Source organism: Schistocerca cancellata, chromosome 5 (genome assembly GCF_023864275.1).
Source record: "Schistocerca cancellata isolate TAMUIC-IGC-003103 chromosome 5, iqSchCanc2.1, whole genome shotgun sequence".
NCBI lineage: Eukaryota > Metazoa > Arthropoda > Insecta > Orthoptera > Acrididae > Schistocerca > Schistocerca cancellata.
Genome location: NC_064630.1, coordinates 143,172,742 through 143,191,507, shown reverse-complemented (window position 1 = coordinate 143,191,507; position 18,766 = coordinate 143,172,742). Strand labels below are relative to the sequence as shown.

General features: G+C 40.6%; 1 protein-coding gene across 1 annotated transcript in view; it reads left to right on the top strand.

Moving 5' to 3' along the window:
* The window catches only part of LOC126188210 (cholinesterase 1-like), a 174,930-nt gene that overhangs the window by 62,075 nt on the left and 94,089 nt on the right, over nt 1-18,766 (top strand). The window contains exon 5 of the mRNA XM_049929760.1: nt 6,574-6,759. Within this exon, the coding sequence (XP_049785717.1) occupies nt 6,574-6,759 (186 nt within the window). The remainder of the gene's footprint in view (nt 1-6,573; nt 6,760-18,766) is intronic.

Here is an 18,766-nt window from a genome sequence, read left to right as displayed (position 1 = left end):
CAGTCACTGGGCATGACGTTCCTCTGTTTGGTGAATGTGTCACCATATGATGTGGCTTCATGGCTGTCTTCATCATTTGCTCATTCTTTTGTGAACAGGTTGGCGCTCAAGGACAAAAGATGCACAGTGTGACTGGCCAGCATTAGTGTGATGTGCTTCACCAGCATATCATACCTGCCCTACAGGAGACAGATTCATTGAACTGAACAGTTTTCATGCAAGATGGGGTCCCACCGCGTATCACTTGTGAAGTTCACCTGCCGATCATTTCCAAATGCTTGGCCACCATGATCACTTGATCTCACTCCCTGTGATTTCTGGTTGTGGGGCTATCTGAATGACAGGGTTTACCAGGGGAACATTGACATGTGCGCTTATCTGAAGTGCAGCGTATCAAGAGAGATAGCGAGCATAATATGGACATGTTTCATTCTGATGAGTGGAATGAAATCCTGTGCCTTCAGATTCTTTTGGAGACTGAGGTGTGCCATATTGAGCTGCATTTCTGGCAGTAATGGTACTGGTATGTACTGATATGATGTACCATAGCAACACATGAAAAGTGTTTCAATTGAATTGATTCTGCATTATTTCTCTTTCCCATGTCCTTGACATTAAGGCAACCAAGTTTTGTCCCCGTACCATAATTGTTTTCTGTGTTGTAACATGTTAAATAGGGAAAGTTCAATTATAACAGTGTGATATATTCTTGAGGAATGTTGGTCTCTACAAAATATTCTTACAAAGTTTTCCTAACATCACCGATTCCATACTGTGTGACTCAGAATCAACTATGATGGTGGATGTGTGGTTATGCCCCTCCCTGTGATGCTTTGCCACAGGTACAACCTCCCATCTGGTTCAGATTTGTAATGAATCTTGATACAACTTGGTCAATCCCAATTACACCATCATGAGAATAATGATCTTTTTTCCATACAGGTCTTCCCTACACAATTCCTTTCCCAAAGGAACAACACAGAACTACACAGTTCCACCCCACTGAAGTCCCACAATTCAAATTAGTAGTGATTGTAACCAACAGGTTATCATCAACTGCTGCTTGACCACAGAAGAGAAGTACACCATCAGCAGAAGGCACAGCAGCTGCATTGCCATGTCTGATAGCATCCATATTATTGTGCAGAATAAGCTTTGTGAAGTAAACTACGTTTGTCTATGATGGTCATTGTCACAATCCAAATCAAACTTTAATTCAAAGTTATAAAACTGCACAGCCTAGGACAAGTTACTTCACACACTCTTGATTCTGCAAAGCTTATTTATAAGATTTGAACTGGTGACATGATGCCCATCCTTCCCTTTAGCTGCCAGAGCTCCAAGTCCTAACAATGGCATTCCTGCGGCCCTTCCATCTCTCTGTACTGTTGTGACATGAGCCACCATATTTACTGTGAAACTGAATGCTTAACTCATTCTTACTGACTTCCTAGCCCTCAAACTGCAGAATTATGACTTAATATAATCTTTGCTGCTACTTCCTGCTTTACATTAAAATAATTTTTACCAATAGAAATATTTTGTCTTTGCTAGAGCACACTGGTAGGAGCAGTCCACCTTTCCTATTGTGAAAGGGCATCCACTTACAGATATTGCGTTTTAGTTTTTACCCAGCTCTTCTGTGGTTGTGTTACTCTATCTCCTTGATTGTGCAAGTCACTGCGCCCCAGTGCTGACACTCACTCAACTCGGTTCCCTCCAAAATCGTTCGGCACTGCCACCCATGCAGTCCATACTATTTCGCGTCGTGCCTTACATCAAACTGATATATGATTTTCCTCTCTTCATTAAAATCGGTATACCTTCTGTTTCATTCCTCATACAGCTACCTCATCTGCATCTCCAATAAGTGGCTGCTGTTATTTACATGTTACAGAGTACTAAGCTAGAGTTGATGTCACTACACAGAGATACTTGAATGTTTTTGGTTCAAAAAAGGTTTTGAGAGCTTATTATTTCATGGCCTACTACTGCTGTTGTATATGCTCTTCTGTGGAAGGAAAAATATGAACCCAGAAAGCATAGGTGCCTGTAGTAATGGTTAAAACAAAAGTTCCTATTGTGTTATTATCCTACAATATCAGTATAATATGAAGTCTCTGTAAAGAATGTATTTCACGTGCATAAATTATCATTAATAATTTCTCCAGCCACCTGAGAAAATTAAAACACTATTTAGTCTATTAGCATAATTTTAATTTGGTATAACATTTTATTTTCTGTGTTTAAGCCACCATTTCCATTCCCTTCATTAGTTTTACTGTAATAGGGCATCACCATTTTGCTTTCAAGGTGTATCTGCCAACCTTCTGTATCATTTAGTTAACATTCAAACTGACATCACATTCAGCAGAAATTGCATTACCCTTCAACATTCTTGTTTAGGTGTTGAAAGCTCGTTCTATTTATTTATAGGTTTTCAATTATTTTTGTGAAATTGGTGAAAAGAGTAATCATTAATATTCTTGATTCTGTCTGAGCTACAGCAATTTTGGTTTATGCTGATCTTTAGTTGTCCCAAATGTATTTTGGTTGTTCTTTAGGCCTTCTTTTGGAAACAGTTACCTTTTAATGATAGAGTTACCAAAAACATTCAGCTCATTCCGAATGGTCAACCAGCTGATCTTGGCAGCTTTTCATGGAAGTACTTTTTGAAAAAGATGCTTAAATAATCAGTCAGATCTCAATAAAACTTCTAAGTGCTGCAAAGATTGGCAACTTGCTTTAAATGCTCAGAAATCACGCTCTTCACAAAACAAAAAAATGTAGTATCCAATGACTATAATATCGATGAGTCACCGTTGGAATTGGCCAAGCACACAAATACCTGGGGGTAACACTTTGTAGAGGTATGAAATGGAATGATCATGGAAGCTCAGTTGTAGATAAAGCGGATGCTAGACTTCAGTTTATTGGTAGAATGCTGGGGGAGAGCAGTCAGTCTACAAAGGAGATTACTTACGAATCACTTGTGCGACCAGTTATAGAATATTACTCAAGTGTGTGGGACCTATGCCAAACAGGGCTAACAGGGGATAATTAATGTATACAGAGAAGGGCAGCATAAATAGTCCCAGGTTTGTTTGATCCATTGGAGAGTATCATACAGATACTGAAGAAACTGAATGGGAAGGTAGGTGTAAAATATCTCAAGCAAGTCTATTTACAAAGTTTCTAGAACCAGCTTTAAATAGTGGCTAAGAATATATCACACTCTTCTATGCATTGTTCATATAGGGATCATGAGGATAAGATTAGAATAATTACTGCACACACAAAGGCATTCAAACGATCATTATTCCCATGCTCCTTACGTGGTTAGAATGGGAAGAAGTGCTAACAACTAGTATAATGGGATGTACCCTCTGCCTTGCACCTCACAGTATATTTTCTTACTGCGACCAGAACGGTCGTGGGTTGATGTGCCGGAAAGAGCAGCGAGACCCACGGAGTGGCCCACGAACAACAACACAAACTGGAGAGGATGGTCATGACCAACAAAGAACCTCATGAACAACAACAAGATCAAAACAACAGAGTCACAAGAAAACCTAACTAGACAACCACGTCCACTCGTACACAGAACTAGAAAGTAAATACGCTGTCTAACATGAGGCGATATGTCCAGAGATGCATGCAAGGTTAGACTGGCTGGCTGAGCAAGAGGCAGGCACTTAAATACATGATCGGGGGTGCCGCTATTGGCTGCTGGGACCACGTGTTCCACAGTGGTGCCCTCACACTAAATGTGGGCCAGGAGGCGTGCGCCACCACGACTTACAGCGTGATGGTGCAGAGACCTATAGGGGTCTTTGTTCTCCATGCTGTCTGGTGCAGATTCAAATTCCACAGTGCATGGTACCAGATCCCTCCCCTCAGAAACTTGCGCGTAGGAGCGGAAATGCCCCGGACGGTGCCGAGGTGGGTGGCAGTGAGAAGAAGAGCTGGGCTCATCAACTGCCATTGGTGGGGAGGAAGGGATGCCCGAGGTATCCATGACGGCCGACCCAGCGTCCAGGGTGGTGGAGGGAGCTGCTGATCCATCTGGAGGTGGGGAGGGCTGGCGGCAGGCCTGCGGGGAGACAGCAACCGGGGGCAGGGGCGGTGACTCGAGGACCACGTCCATACCAGAAGGAAGTAGGGGAGGAGGTGGCGCTGCGAGTCCCGTGAGGGAATGCGGGTGGAGCTGATTATGATGGCGGTGCTCCAACCCTTTCGCTGTCTGCACCGATGTCACATGCTGCCCATGGGCCATGATGACCATGGCGGGTGTCGAACCCACCTTGCACCTGTACCCACGGGCCCACACGGACGTGCTGGGGCATAATGCTGCGAGGGCCAGGAGTGGGGGCGGGAGGGGGATGGCATCAGCAAATGGAGCAGGGTCTGCAGCTGTCGCCCATGAAGGAGCTCTGCCGGACTGCGTCCGTCAAGTGGTGTAGTGCGATAGGTGCTCATGAATCAAGAACAGGGTGAGGGCCGACGTGGTTGGCAATGTGTCAACCGCCTTTGTCAACTGTTGTTTAAAAGTGTGGACAAGCCTCTCCGCCATGACCTAGGATGAAGAGTCTAAGGGGGGCTATGGATATGTTTGATACCATTGGCCTGACAGAAGTCGTGGAAGGAGAATGCCATGAATTGGGGGACATTATCGGAGACCAACGTGTGTGGCAGGCCCTCAATGGCAAGAACCTGGGCCAGGGCCAGGAGTGTAGCCTCCATGGTGGTGGATGTCATGCAAACATCATATGGGTATTTGGAGTAGGCATCAATGATAAGTAACCAAGTGGACCCCAAAAATGGGCCCACAAAATCGATATGGATGCGATCCCAAGGCTGACAAAGCACAGGCTGGGGTGCAAACGACTGAGAGGGGCTTTCCTGATGGCATGTAGGGACCAGGCAGTCAATATCACCATCAATGCGGGTCCAATACATGTGCTGAAAAGCCAAAACTTTCATACAGGACATACTCCAGTGTCCATGGTGTAACAAACTGAGCATGCGAAGCCGCAAATCTGGAGGGATGACCACCCGATGGGCATCCATCTCCATGGCCCACAGAAGGACATCATCGACCACGGAGAGCCTGTGCGACAGGTGGCACCAGGGCCTGAAATCGGACTGCATCTGATGAGTAACATAGGAGGGCCACCTGTGGACCACGTAGTGGAGAAGCCTGCCGCAAGATAGGGTCGCGGCAGGATTGGGGTCTGCTGGGAGGCGTGACACAGTGTCTGCATTAGCATGGTGGGCGGTGGGCTTTTACCAGATGGTGTAAGCGTAATTTCGTAAAAACAACGCTGAGTGCTGGAGACGTTGAGCCGTCTGCTCTGGAAGGTGAGAGTGGGGTCCAAAAAGCATAACCAAGAGTTAATGGTCCATCAGGATGGTGAACTTTGTTCCAAAAAGATAGGTGTGGAGTAGCCATAGAGTGGCCCACTAACAACAACACAAACGGGGGAGGACAGATACAACCAATGAAGGACTTCACGAACAACAACAAGATCAAAAAACAGAGTCACAAGAAAACCTAACTAGACAACCACGTCCACTCGTACACCGAACAAGAAAGTAAATACGCTGTCTAAGGTGAGGCGATATGTCCAGAGACGCACGCAAGGTTAGACTGACTGGCTGAGTGAGAGGCAGGCACTTAAATACATGATCGGGGGCGCCGCTATTGGCTGCTGGGACCACGTGTTCCACAGTGGCGCCCTCACACAGACGGCGCAATGGTGCAGAGACCTCAAGGGGTCTTCGACCTCCATGTCATCTGCCACGGATTCAAATTCCGCGACGCGTGGTACCAGAGCATAGATTCAGATGTAGAGTAGATGTAGGAAGATACTTTTGGATTGATCGAATCATAAGCTGGACATGACACATATCATGTAATTAAATGAAGTGTACTCCTCAATTGCACCAATATGTGAAGAAGTCCCATATTTAGACATTTGACAGAAGGAAAAATCCATGATGGATCATATCAACCAAGCAGTGATATTGTCTCAGTGCTACTGTAGGAAACACCCTCTCCCTCTGTGTCAACATTGCACTGTCTCCTGTCCCACCTCTCAATAAACAAATCTTGGTTGTAACATCTTGATATAATTATCCTTAATACCTATTTATTAACCAATTATAAGTAGAAATATACCTTCAATTTCAGGTATGTACACCACTTGTGGGTATTCAGACATGCCTTACAATTAAATCCTACTGACAGGTTAAAACTGTGTACCAGACATGGACTTAAATCCAGAAGTGGAGTTGTAAGGGTGCATTGAGAATTGTTTCTGCATAGCTTAGTCTTTGAGAGCATTGCCCAAATGAGACAAGGTTCTAGTTTTGAGTCTCAGTCTGGCATGCAGATTTAATCTCCCAGAAAGATTCAAACCAGATTCATTCTGGATGCCTTACGGAATTACTTACTATCAATGTGCTGTTTCTTTTTATTGCAAAAGAAATTATTACTTAAGGAATTGTTAGAAGACAGTTTCTTTCACTGACTGGAAAATATGAGATAATGAGACATATCTCTAATTTCAGGTTACCTAAGCACACAGGATAGTATAATTCCTGGAAACAGAGGTTTTAAAGACCAGGTTTTGGCTCTACAATGGGTGAAGGAGAATATAGCTGCCTTTGGTGGCAATCCTGAACGAGTTACAATATTTGGAGAAAGTGCAGGAAGCACATCGATTACATATCATCTCATGTCTCCCAAATCATCTGGTAATTGATTTCACTTATAATAATATACTATACTTGTGTCAGAGTGTTTTGAAGGAGTTTTTCATGCAGATGTTGCTGTAGCCTGGTAATGATTTAGTGGTATAGCTTTAGTGGTATACTTTCTATAATTCAAATAATTATAGGAAACACTGACTAATAAACAATGTAGTGTAAATCCCCACATATTATACAAATAATAATTTAAAATAAGAAGATAGAACATATAAACTGAAATGTATGGAAATCATTTACTACTCTCATTACTATCCACATAAATCTCTGGATCTAGAGTTCTCAGTGACCGTTTTCCTGCTCCGTTGATTGTAGCCCTTGCAAGGTCTATGCTGTGCTGAGATGATCTAGTTACAGCAAGGTGTGATCTCGGGTGCAGGTCATGATATGTGAATATCTCCATCATTATAACATTAATTTGTTCATTCGATATCAAAGTACCCATCTTTACACACACACAAACACACACACACACACACACACACACACACAAACACACACACACACACACACATTGCAAAGTTGCTAGCCTTGGTGGACTGCATTGTACTGGTGCTGCATCTTGCCTCACCGGTTTGAAAATGCAGTCATCAGGCTGCATAGTGGCTTTAAAGTTGGTAATATGATCCCCTGCCTCCCATTCTAAGAGTTAAGACATAAAAACTCATGTAAATCCTGACCACAGTTGATTAAGTATCTCTGTAACAAAAAAGTGCACAGTTTTACAAACATTAAATTTAAGATCAAAATTATATACTGTTGTATTGTATTGTATTTTTATTGATCCAGGCAATCTTAGTATTGTACAGCTGTACATATGATATTGGATACGTCAAGAGAGCTATTTACAAGTAATTTTTACAAATTGATTTTTACATTATTTTGTAGCAAAGAAACTATCTATCTTAAACAAAACAGTTAATACAAATCATAGAATTGTAAGGTTGTACATACGATATTGGACTGATCAAGGGAACATATTTGCAAGTAATATTTAATAAATTGATTTTACATTATTTTGCAATGAGGAAGTTAGCTATCTTTAACAAACAGTAAATACAAATGTTGTATGGTAAAATACAAACAGCCAATACAAATGTAATAGTAAAGTAGTCCAGTGTATTTCATAGACATGCATAGTATATAATAATCCAGTATATTTCATAGACATGAACAGTATATAATTTTCAGACATAATTGAACATTTATCATATTGTTTACATTTTTAACCCCTTTCAAAAAAAAATGATCAACTGCGTAAAAGCAATGGTTCAAGAGATATTTTTTTAACTTATATGTGAAGGCTCTTGGGTTCTTTGTTGCTTTGATTTCATTGGGGAAATTATTATACATTTGTATCCCAACATTTAAAACTCTTTTTTGGTAGCAGGTAGTTCTGGACTGAATCATATGTAGGTCAGATTGCTGCCTTGTTGCATAGTTATGAATATCTCCATTGAATTTTAGTGTGCAGTCATTGTTTAACAGGTATGACTTGACAAATGAGACAATGTTATAAATGTAAGCAGAGGGCAGTGTCATAATGCCATTTGTTTTGAAATGGTGTCTGCATGATTCGTTATGTCTTAGATTACATATTATGCATATTGCCTTTTTTTGCATTTTGAAAATATATCTACCTCCAGGTGAGTTCCCCCAACATATGATTCCATACTGTAATGTAGAATGGAAGTAAGCATAATATACATGTATGAGAACAGATTTTGTGACTGATTTTTTGAGTATCCTTAAAATGTAACACACAGTTGAGAGCTTTTTTGAGATATAATTTGTGTGAGTCTCTCACTTAAGATTTCCTTCAAGCCATATGCCAAGAAATTTAACAGAGTCCACACACATAAGCTCTTGGTTATTTAGAATCACATCAGGCATTTCTTGTTTGTGGGATGAGAGTCTGAAGTTGATGTACGTTGTTTTCTGTATGTTTATAATCAGTTTGTTGTCGTTGTACCATTTGCTAAGTGACGACATAAGCGGTTTAATTTTTTGGTTGTGGTCCTCTGTATCAGTACCCGTTATTAGTATACTTGTGTCATCGGCAAATAGTGTGGTATGTCCTGTAGCAAGCTTCGTGCTTATATCATCAATGTATAGCAGAAACAGTATGGGTCCCAGGATTGAGCCTTGTGGCACACCATATCTAATGGGCATTGTGTCAGAGGAGTGGACAGTAGATCGATGGGTGGTTGTATTCTTTTTTTCAAAATTAATTTCAACTTTTTGAAATCTGTTTGACAGGTAAGATTCTAACCATTTGTTTGCAATTCCTCTTATACCTTTATTTGCTAACTTCTTAAGGAGTATGGTATGGTCAATTACATCAAAGGCTTTGGATAAATCTAAAAAGACACCAGTAGTGATCTGTTATCTGTGTATCCAGTATTTCAGATAATTTATAATACCCTTATTAGAAAAAAATTACAATGTCAGCCAGCATATACTTCATAGCTAAACAAATCATAGTATCAACCATATTAAGCAGCTAATTCACTGCTAACGAGTGACCTTTATAATAAAATTTACATAAATGGTTTGCAAAATTGATTAGTCAGACAAAAGGTCAGAAAGGCTAGGAGAATTACTACATTCATATGAAAAGTGACCCTAAAATTAATGGGTTGACAATGAATGTATGAACTCCTATATTGCACATTGTTCCCGAAGCTTTTTGTCTGTTTGACAGCATATGGTTTCTTTTCATCCTGGTGCTGAGTGACCTACCCTCTTCAAAATTTCCGTAAACTACCATTTTTACCCTGGTAATGCTAGGGTAAGTAGTTGTACTTTTAGATGTGTTTATCAGCAGTACTAAAAATTTTACCTCCTGGAGGTAAGTATGACCAGCCATTCTGTATCATAATTCTATAGTTTTATCAAATAAATATTGACTAGTTTATTACAAGCTTGATTTTTTATTCTGTTTCTTGTAGGAATTTATTCAGATTAAACTGTTAATTACATTCCCCAAATCTGACTACTTGTTAACCCACAATTTCTCCTGCTTAACATAATAGGCTCTACAAAGTGTCTCTAGTTCTTTCATAATGCATTCTGCAGGGCAGAAACCTGATCTGCAATTTGAAATGAGAATTTGTCTCATTTTTTAAATTTCTAACAACAGTTTGGAAAGTATGATTTGAATTGAAGTTCATTGACAGTATAAGTACATTTGGGTTTAATAATATCTTTGAAAAATGTGACTAATTTCTTCACTCTAATACAGCCACTGGCTTCTATTACTGGGCCCAGGAATACAAATCTCAATAACAAATTTATCACAACCAGAAATTGTGCAAATTTCCCTTTCAAACTTGGCAGTGGCCTACAAAAACAAATGTCAGCTATCTCCTGATATAGTTTCGATGATAGTGTGTACAGAACCCTTATGCTAATTCATGAAACGTATTTGTAGTTACAAATATGGGCAATCACCAGCTGTAGAACAGAATGATAACAGCAAAAATTTTTGCTGGTCTGGGACTCACTTATCATGAGTGGAAGGAACATTACATCATACTTCTGAACAACAACAGCAGTGCAATGCTAGTTGGCTGTAACTTTCTTTTTTTGACATAAATCACATGGACCCATGGACCCATCTGGCCATACAGAATGTTCAGTATTTCTTCAGCTTCTCAAGTTACACTTTTTTACCAAAAATGTAGCTGAAATTGATAAGCTGAATGGTTCTTCTGTGCCAGCATTGGACAGTGAAATGTGTAGGTTCAAGTGTCTTGAATACATATACAGGGGGGGTCAGAAACAGTCTAAAAATTTGTGTGTTGCAGGGAGGTTGAGCTGAGAAATGACTGTTAAGAAAAAAATTCGATACATTGCACCATTTCTGTGTTATTCAACATTGAAGTTAACCAATCAGGTCATCATGCATGCATATTCAAGCAGCCTGTCAGGGACAATGTTGCCAAACATTTACTTCATCCAGTTTCCTGAAACTGAACAAACAACTTTTTTTTTGATGTAGCTTAAATTTAACAAAATGTGAACATTAGTTAACCTGAATTTATTTTTGTGGGTGCAAATAGTTTGATAAATTATAGAAGAAATGGCTGCTTTGTTATTCAGTATCAGGAGATATCTAGTATCCTGCTAGATATCTTCTGGCAATGTACTGTAGAATTTTTCTACTACAAAGTACAACTCCATTCTGTGCCCTGGACTGGGACACACAGAATATGTATGAGATTTATGTTTAATTCTACTACTGTGTTGTGAACTGCTGAGTTCTCCTAATTTCACTCTTGTTATTAACCACAAATGTTCTGAGTGAGTATATATGCACATAATGATAGGCCTATATTGTTGACGTCAGTCTATTGTAGAATTAAGGAACATGTTTTATGCTCAAGAATTATGACTTGTAAGAGAAAGGAAGTCACCTCTATAAAAATTGACATAGATTGTGCAAACAAGATAGCTTGCAAAACTTAGCTCACTCTGTCACTCCATGAGATTTATAGCTCTGCATACAATGGTGCTGAGGTTGATTCTGTATTCATTGACTTCAGGAAGACATTTCACACTGTTGTGCAGTGCTGTTTAGAGAGAAAAATACGAGCTTGCCAACAATCACACCAGATCTGCAACTGGGTTCAAGACTTCCTTGCGGAACTCAACACATCACTCTTTAACAGAACAAAATTAACAGATGTGGAGTTTATTTCTGGAGTACCCCAAGTAAGTATGATAGGACTGTTACTGTTTACAATGTATATAACTGATCCAGTAGAAAGTGTTGGGAGCTCTTTAAGACTGTTTACATATGATGTGGTTGTCTATAAGAAAGTAGCAATGCCAGAAGGCAGTATCAATTTGCAGTTGATCTACAGAGAATTGATGAATGCTACAAGGTCTAGCAGTTGACCAGAAATGTAAATAAATTCCTATGGCTCTCCATTGCAGAGAGACTGGAATACTTCTTCTCTGTGCCATAATGCTCTATCTGTAACTGTGTACACAATGATTGTGGGTGTGGGACTACCCAGCAAACACTACCCTGTTTGGTAGCTGCCCTGACATCATCATCGGCATGGTTGTCTGTTGACTGGAATATCATCTTCTGCACAAAACACTAGCATACAGACATCTGTTGACAGTTTGCATGATTATATTGTGAGTTAGATAAAATATGGGGAAATAGCAGTTTGTTTCTTTAATTTTGGATACCATTTTAGATGTAGAGCCAATGGCTTTGCCACAGTGGTAACACCAGTTCTTGTCAGATCACCAAAGTTAAGCACTTTCGGGCTGGGCTAGAACTTGGATGGATGACCATCCGGTCTGCTGAGTGCTGTTGGCAAGCGGGGTGCACTCAGCCCTTGTGAGGCAAACTGAGGAGCTACTAGATTGAGAAGTAGTGGCTCCAGTCTCATAACCTGACATATGGCTGGGAGAGTGGTGAGCTGGCCATATGCCCCTCCATATCTGTGTCCAGTGATGTCTGTGGGCTGAGGATGACACAGCAGCCAGTTGGTACCATTGGGACTTCCAAGGCCTGATTGGATGGAGTTCAGTTAAGTTTAGTTTTAGAGTAGATGTAGATGTATTATTACAGAGTGTAAGGAGTCCTAATACTCTAAAGATGTTTGATTAATGACTTTATGCAATATTCTTATTGCATCTCTCCATAGACTAAATCATTTTTTGACCGTAGCTGTATTCCAGAATTGAGTGAAGTGAAAGTATGCAAGCAATCATGCCTGTATGTCAGCACTGTGAGACAGACTTCTAAGGGCAAAGCAAGGAGAACTGAGCTTTTCGGCTTAGCTGGTGCCCTCTCCACTGGACATAAGCTTTGGTACTCGTAAGTCCAGTAGATGTATCCACTTTTAAAAATGTGTGAAAAGATATAAATTCAAACAAGAGGAATCTGACCCATGAGGTATTGTCCTCTATTACCTTCATTAGACAGCAATTAACATAAATTGTTCTTAACCTGAAGGTGTGACATTCACCTGCTTTATTTCCTCATTGATTGTCCTCAGTGTCAACATACTGCTTTGCTATACTGGCTGAAAAATGGGGATGGAAGTTCTGTAGGTGCCCCAGTGGTCCCGGTCACCTACGGTGGACTGGAGGCCAAGCGGTGACCTCTCCAGTTGTCAGGATGCTAGGAAATGACTGTGGACACGCCAGAAACGCCAAAGAAACATTATTAATTCATGACACCTTTATTCCTGCCGAGTACAATGTGGCTCGCGTAACACAGGCTGGCTGAGCTTGGTGATATCAACGTCCTTCCCTGAGTCCTCGCTGACTCGTAGCAATGACACCAGCTCCGGGCCACATCAGTCTTGCTAGCTCAGCCCCGCGTGCAGTGACGTAGGGTTGGTATGCCCTTACTTCGGCCGCGCTTGGCTGGCGGCGCCCGGCTGGTCAGCCTGCTTGGCGGTGGACAGCAGGCCGCTGCACCGTAGGAGGCTCTGGGTTGGAGTCCCACACTGTTGGCACGAGAAGCGTTCTCGTAGTGCAGAGTGTACTCTATCCCACACCGTCTTCTTCCCTGCTCCTCCTGGTGGCTCGTCCGCAGTGGACAGGCGGAATGGGCTGCAATCCCCCAGCATCTTCGGCTCACCCGGTTGTGACAGTGGATGCACTGGGCCTAAGCCCGCACGATCTCAACGACGGCTCACTGATGTGGTCAGTATTGGCGGCAAGCGAGTCTGCCACGATGTCTGCTAATTCTGGGATGATGATTGACAGTGGCAGCAGAGAGGACCAGAGCTGGTACTGTCCCCTGATGTCTGCCCTTACTGCAACATTTCTTTAATAAAGATTAACATGTCGATCATCGAGCTGAGCAATATGCAGCGACCCAGTACACATCTAACTGCAAGTCTAGCTGCGAGTGCCTTGTTGCTATCAAAGCTGGCGTATTTAAAGGAAGCACGAGCGACGTCCTGATGTCATGCTTGTTTGTAATAAACACATTCGTTCCACATATACTGCTGATTTATCTGTTGTACTCGCCCCTTAGGTGTTCTTGCAACAGAGTTACATGTTGTTATGGCAGACTTACCGAAGTTGTGAAATGCAGTACAGCTGACGCTATACCTCTGTCTTACACTCTACGAAAGTCTCCGTCTAACAGAAACCCACGTGCTAAGAAATTCTCTCTTGCCTGTTGTGTGTAACGAGGTCACTGCCCCTGCGTGACGACACATTCTGATACATGTGCAATCCTCTTACCTCTTGGCTAACCACTGCCTCTGGCTCTCGGCATAGGCAACAAAACTTTGACAATATTCCACGTTTCCAACTCTTTACTATTCTGTGACACTACAGTTCAACACTGACTACTTTAAATGATGTAGCCAACAGGTGCACATTTGCATTTCATAGTTCTTTACTTTCACTGTTCACAACCCCCCAATATACACATTTAATATGGCCAGTTAACTATTGTTTAGCTTTCGATAAGCCTCATTAATATGTCACAGAAAAACATCCACATATTGTTACAATAGTTTACTGTTGAACATTTACGAGCTGTAAAAATCTAACCACACATTTCAGTCTTTCAAATAAATTGAACAGTCACCATCATTGCTTTAACACACAGCCTATTGGTGTAACACTTCATTCACAGTTAAGTTGATGCATTGTTGTTGATCTAACCAATACGGGTTCTGTGTCTGAAACCCAGCCATGGACTAACTGTATCAGGACCAAAAATCAAGCCCTTATATATTATCACAATAAAAAGCACTGAAACTACACATTGCTTGATGTTTAATTTACAGAAATCGCAATTATAACTTAGCTCATCAAATTAACTGAATACATAAAAAAAATTGGGTCTTTTTAACAGTTTCTTCTACTACAACGGTTAAGCCATATTATTTGTTTAACTGATGAACTCAACAGATATGGTTATACAAACAATACTTTAGACAAAACTGTTGATTACTTTGGAATTAATTAAGGGCTGGCTTTGCTAACATGTTTTTGAATGGGGCCAAATAGATCCTTTAAGAATACTATTAATTGTTCCTCCACATGTTTATAATTAGTAGAGAATTTATATTTTTCATAAATCAACAATAGAATTTAAGTTACAAACCAGTTACTGATTTCACCCTATAACAAAAGATATTAAATAGTAACAATGAAAATAAATTAGGAAATTGCTGACATACACAAAACTAAGCATAAAATTAGATCTGGTGCTATTTTCTTTAAAACTGAAGGGCCAACTTTTCTCTTTTATGAAAATGCAGCTTATACTCACGTATGTTAACAGTAATTAGTCAAAAATGGAAAAATGAATTTTAATGAGGCAGATGGCAAAACAAGAGGGGAAGTAAAAAATATCCCAGCGTGCTTTGTCACAAAGGGAGACAATTTTTTGCATTCCCAAGCAAACATCTTCCGGCTACTTCATTGTCATGCCTTCCCACTCTAAACAACTCATTGCCATCCATAAGTAACGTTCAGTCGTCTGCCTGCCTTGTGTCATTTCAAGTGCTCTCTCTTAATTTAATTGGTACACAAAGTAAATAGTTTATTTTGCATCATCTTAAGGGTGGCATGAAATTCTTCTCTTTAAATTTGGGTGAAACCTTTAGTTGTTGCTAGTATTATCAAATGTAAGTAAAAAAACAAATAGAGGCAGATTCACTTATACATTACTATATAACATAGTTGCTACATTACACTGTGTAACACCATCCCACCATGGGGCCATGTAGTGAACATGTCCATATTCTTGAACCAGCACTGTGAGTATAAAGGAGCAAAACAAAGTGCCTTTCCTCCAAAGACTTCCATGAATATGTCAGTTGCTAATGAGGATAGATAACAACAGATTGCCATGCTGTCTATCTGTTTGTAGTATTTTCATGGCCATCTGAAGTATGTTGACAACAAACATAAACTAACCAGTTTGTTAATATCTGATGGGATAAGCTCTTGTAGGATGTCAACAATTTTGTTTGCAGCCACATTTGCAAATAATGACTTCAAGTTGAAGATGCTCATGATGTCCATGGGTAAAATTGTTTCTCCCTTTATGCCCTCTATAAAGAGCATGGTGTTCTTTGCATAAGATTTTTTTTGTCCACTAGAAGTCTTAACTTACAGGCCAGATACTTTGCTATGTTGTATGTAGGCATATTAATCCCATTTATGATTGACCTTATTTTTATATTTTTGGCACCCCATAAATTCTGAGTGGACTTGGATTCTGGGAATGAGTCCCTTGGCTGTATCAGCATCAATTATTGAGTCTTTGATTAAGGTCTGTGTCTTCTGAGCTGCCTTAGTCATAGGGTCCACTGGTAGTTCATTGCAGATGGGATCATTTAATAAATCTGGCCTTTCCTCAAGGCTAAGTTTGTGCTTTTTTGATTTTCTCAGCTTCACTCACAGATGTACATGAGAATGCTTTGGGATCTGCTCATGTGTGAGGTGAAGTTTAATCACTTAGCCACTGCTTCTGTGATTACATTTCTGACGGCGTGAGATGAGAGATTTAACATCCAAGCAAAGCTTATTGTCATGTGTCATCTTTGCTAGCTGATCAGATTTCTTCATCTGGTAACTGGCGATAGTTCCACTGGTTGCAAGTGCTTGCAGGTGAGTGATTCTGTTAATGTTATTCCATTCTGCCAATGATAGCATAACTGATAACAGAAGATGTAGTTGCATGCTCCAGTTGTATCCAAAGTGGACTGTGAGTGTGGAGAAGTCCACATAGGCAAAACTAGCAAGTCAGTAGCAATAATATAAACTCAGATTGGAATGTATACCGCAGAGACAGGCTGGACAGTGAAGGGGGAGGGGTGTTTGTAGCAATTAGAAGTACAACAGTATCAAAGGAAATCGATGGAGATCCAAAATGTGAAATAATTTGGGTGAAGGTCATAGTTCAAGCAGGCTCAGACATGATAATTGGATGTCTGTATAGGCCCCCTGGCTCAGCAGCTGTTGTGGCTGAGCACCTGAAGGATAATTTGGAAAATATTTTGAGTAGATTTCCCCACCATGTTACAGTTCTGGGTGGAGATTGTAATTTGCTGGATATAGACTGGGAGACTCAAACGTTCATAATGGGTGGCAGGGACAAAGAATCCAGTGAAAATTTTTAAGTGCTTTATCTGAAAACTACCTTGAGCAGTTAAACAGAGAACCGACTCCTGGCGATAACATATTAGACCTTCTGGTGACAAACAGACCCGAAGTATTTGAAACATTTAACGCAGGACAGGGAATCAGCGATCATAAAGCAGTTACTGCATCGATGATTTCATCTGTAAATAGAAATATTAAAAAAGGTAGGAAGATTTTTCTGTTTAGCAAAAGTCACAAAAAGCAGATTTCAGAGTACCTGATGGCTCAACACAAAAGATTTTCTCAAGTACAGATAGTGTTGAGGATCAGTGGACAAAGTTCAAAACCATCGTACAATATGCGTTAGATGAGTATGTGCCAAGCAAGATCATAATAGATGTAAAAGAGCCACCGTGGTACAACAACCGAGTTAGAAAACTGCTGCGGAAGCAAAGGGAACTTCACAGCAAACATAAACATAGCTAAAGCCTTGCAGACAAACAAAAATTATCTGAAGCAAAATGTAGTGTGAGGAGGGCTATGCGAGACACATTCAATGAATTTGAAAGTAAAGTTCTATGTACTGACTTGGCAGAAAATCCTAAGAAATTTTGGTCTTATGTCAAAGTGGTAGGTGGATCAAAACAAAATGTCCAGACACTCTGTGACCAAAATGGTACTGAAACAGAAGATGACAGAGTAAAGGCCGAAATACTAAATGTCTTTTTCCAAAGGTGTTTCACAGAGGAAGTCTGCACTGTAGCTCCTTCTCTAGATTGTTGCACAGATGACAAAATGGTAGATATTGAAATAGATGACAGAGGGATAGAGAAACAATTAAAATCACTCAAAAGAGAAAAGGCCGCTGGACCTGATGGGACACCACTTTGATTTTACACAGAGTACTTTCCTCCCTTCTTGCAGTGGTGTACCATAGGTCTCTAGAAGAGCGTAGTGTCCCAAAGGATTGGAAAAGGGCACAGGTCATCCCCATTTTCAAGAAGGGAGGTCGTACAGACGTGCTGAACTATAGACCTACACCTCTGACGTCAATCAGTTGTAGAATTTTGGAACACATATTATGTTCGAGTATAATGACTTTTCTGGAGACTAGAAATCTACTCTGTAGGAATCAGCATGGGTTTCGAAAAAGATGGTCATGTGAAACCCAGCTCGTGCTATTCGTCCACGAGACTCAGAGGGCCATAGACACCGTTTCCCTCGTAGATGCTGTGTTTCTTGACTTCCACAAGACATTCGATACAGTTCTCCACAGTCATTTAATGAACAAAGGAAGAGCATATGGACTATTAGACCAATTGTGTGATTGGAGTGAAGAATTCCTAGATAACAGAACGCAGCATGTCATTCTCAATGGAGAGAAGTCTTCCGAAGTAAGAGTAACTTCAGGTGTGCCGCAGGGGAGTGTCGTAGGACCGTTGCTATTCACAATATACATAAATGACCTTGTGGATGACATCGGAAGTTCACTGAGGCTTTTTGTGGATGATCCTGTGGTATATCGAGATGTTGTAACAATGGAAAATTGTACTGAAATGCAGGAGGATCTGCAGCGAATTGATGCATGGTGCAGGGAATGGCAATTGAATATCAATGTAGACAAGTGTAATGTGCAGCGAATACATAGAAAGAAAGATCCCTTATCATTTAGATACAATATAGCAGATCAGCAACTGAAAGTAGTTAACTCCATAAATTATCTGGGAGTACGCATTAGGAGTGATTTAAAATGGAATGATCATATAAAGTTGATCATCGGTAAAGCAGATACCAGACTGAGATTCATTGGAAGAATCCTAAGGACATGCAATCTGAAAACAAAGGAAGTAGGTCTCAGTACACTTGTTCACCAACTGCTTGAATACTGCTCAGCAGTGTGGGATCC